The sequence below is a fragment of the Rhincodon typus genome, chromosome 1 (assembly GCF_021869965.1).
Source record: "Rhincodon typus isolate 14 chromosome 1, sRhiTyp1.1, whole genome shotgun sequence".
NCBI lineage: Eukaryota > Metazoa > Chordata > Chondrichthyes > Orectolobiformes > Rhincodontidae > Rhincodon > Rhincodon typus.
Window position 1 is genome coordinate 143,766,735 of NC_063332.1, and position 2,848 is coordinate 143,769,582.

Genomic DNA, 2,848 nt, shown 5'->3' on the forward strand with positions numbered 1-2,848 from the left:
ATGCTGCTTGGCCTGCTGTGTTCATCCAGCCCTGCACCTTGTTGTCTCGGATTCTCCAGCATCTGCAGTTCCTACTATCTCTGATTCATAGGATATGGATATTGCTGGCTGGTCCAGCATTTCTTGCCCATCCCGAGTTGTCCTTGAGAAGGTGTGATCACTGTAGGTGGCAATGGAATGGTGCAGTAAAAAGGCATTATGATAATACTGGGATACCAGTCACTGACCTGCATGACTTAAAGCACACCAGCCAGACAGTTAGAGAATAGCATTCCTTTTGCAAAATCTTCAGTCTCCTGAAGTACTGAAGCACATCAACAATGACTTCTCTTATGCAACAGGGAATGACAAACAGAGAGATGGTGTAAATATCACTTGTTCCAGTCTTGGAGGATCCAGTTGGGTAAAGACTGCACACATCATCCAGGCTACCCTTAGTGAAACTGAGACGTCTGATGCGTTGGGCTAGCTTTTATGGAGAGTAGGCGGGAAGTTGGCTAGTAGCTGATACACCAAAGAGAAGCCAGTCCTACAGCTACAACATGCTGCAGGGGTGCAAAACAAGGTGAGAAAACAACTCACAATACAACTTCTGTGACTCAGGAGGACGTCCCACCTTCTAGTGCTGCCAGGCAATCTTATTGAATGGTATCTCCAGCATAGTCAGCTCAATGGAGTGCACTGCCAGGACTGGAAGGAGGAAGTTACTGAAGACAGTTAAGTCCCTAGTTTTTAGGACAAGGAGGGAGGAGATGGAGTTGGGGAGGTTCATGCTTTGGAGAGCAGGTAGTGAGAAACAAAATGCTGTTGGGGGGGTTGGAGGGAAGTTACTACCTTCAGGGGGTGGGATAAAGGGTGTCTCTGATTTACACAATAGATGTCAGAGAAATAGCTTGACAATAAAATGTTTATGCAAATTGTGTTCTTGCAAAAATTCTGAATTTAAACTTGACAGTACTCATTAAATAAGCATTAACATAAAACAAAGAACTGTAGTTGCTGGAAATCTGAAACAAAAACAGAAATTGCTGGAGAAACTCAGCAGGTGTGGCAGTATCTGTGGAGAGAAAGCAGTGTTAATGCCCGAGTCCCTTCACAGGTCACTGTTTCTCCGGTAATTTCTGTTTTTGTTTCGTTAAATATGCAGTCTGCCGTAAATATAATTTGGTTACAATATTTTTAATTAAAGTTATGCTTATGTACACATGTTGTGGAAATATGGCCCATTTCTGTAGTGACATAAAGTTGTATTTTTAATATCAAAATATTAGTTGCTTCAAGGCTATATTAAATGCATAGTTTGATAGCCTGAGGTCCATTTTATAAATATAGCAGGTTAATGACAGATTGCAGCAACAAAATAAATTCTTACCACAGTGATTGCTTTTTTTAAAAAACACCATAATAGATTATTCAGGCTGCCTTTGGAGTTCAAATTCTAAAATGCTAATCTTTGGAGCCAAAGACAAATATTGCAGTAACTGATTATTTAAGTACAGACAATGTCTCTTTATTACATTCCATAACAGATTTTAATATATTTTTCAAGTACATAATTAAAGTTTAAATTTGCATTTCAATTACCTGTATTATTGTGTTTTTCTCTGTAATTACTTTATCACTTACCATCTGTTATTGTTCATCCATTGCAAAAGAAGCTGTGTAAATCAACCCTGAGGCTTAAAATACTGACACCACTAATACTGACTAAATGCTGTCATAGAATCATGGAGTTATAGACAGAAAAGGCCCTTCAGCCAGCACCAACCTTTCTATGCTAATCACACTTTCCAGCACTTGGTCATAGACTTGAATGTTATGACATTTCAAGTGCTTATCCATGTACTTTTTATAGGTTGTGAGGTTTCCCACTTCTACTGCCCTCCCAGGCAGTGCATTTCAGATTCCCACCACTCATTTTTTCTCTCAAATCCTCTCTAACCCTCCTGCCTTCAATTTAAAATTACGCCCCCTTGTTACTGACCCTTCAACTAAAGGGAACAGCTGTCTCCTATCTGCTCTATCTCTTATAATCTTACACACCTCAATCAGGTCCCACCCTCTCTACTCTAAAGAAAGCAACCCACGCCTATCTCGCCTCTCATCAAAGCTGAAATGCTCCAACCCAGGCAACAACCTCGTGAATCCCCTCAGTATCCCCTCCAGTGCAATGGCATTCTTCCCATAATGTGGTGACCAGAACTGCATACTCGACTCTGGCTATTGCCAAACTAGTTTTGCACAGCTCCAACATAACGTCCCTGCTCTTATAATCTACGCTACAACTAATAAAAGTGTCCTTCTTAATTATCCTATTAAGCTGTCCTGCCACCTTCGGGGATCTGTGGACAAGTACACCAAGATCTTTCTGTTTTTCCGAGCTTCCTAGTATCATGCCATTCATTGAGTGTACTCCCTTGTCTTGTTTCTTGTTCCATGGTGTATCACCTGACACTTTTCAGGGTTAAATTCCATCTGCCACTGATTTGCCCAACAAAATTCAAATTCCACTACCTGCTGTAATGAGATTTAAACCTGGGTCCCCGGAATGTCATCTTGGGTATCTGGATTACTAGTCCAGCAATAATACCAATTCACCATTGCCTACCCGCTGTGCAGATCTCTTGCCAAGAAGTAATGTGTTTTCATTTTCTTTCTTAATTAATTACAAAGTTAGTTTTTGCCATGCTGAAATTCATTCTACTTGCTTATTTTTTGAATATCTCTAAATATACTGGACAGCAATTCTTAGGATCATAGGAACAGGTGTAAGCTATTCAGTCTGTTGAGCCTGTTCTGCCATTCATTTGGATCGTTGTTGATTATCTACCTCTATGCCACTTCCTCA

At 40.4% G+C, this 2,848-nt stretch overlaps 1 protein-coding gene across 1 annotated transcript in view; it reads right to left on the bottom strand.

Moving 5' to 3' along the window:
* The window catches only part of LOC109935317 (short transient receptor potential channel 3-like), a 107,820-nt gene extending 105,952 nt beyond the window's left edge, over positions 1 to 1,868 (bottom strand). Inside the window, exon 1 of the mRNA XM_048608904.1 lies at positions 1,627 to 1,868. Coding sequence (XP_048464861.1) covers positions 1,627 to 1,643 — 17 coding nt within the window. The 5' untranslated portion in view covers positions 1,644 to 1,868. The remainder of the gene's footprint in view (positions 1 to 1,626) is intronic.
* Positions 1,869 to 2,848: the final 980 nt, after the last annotated feature.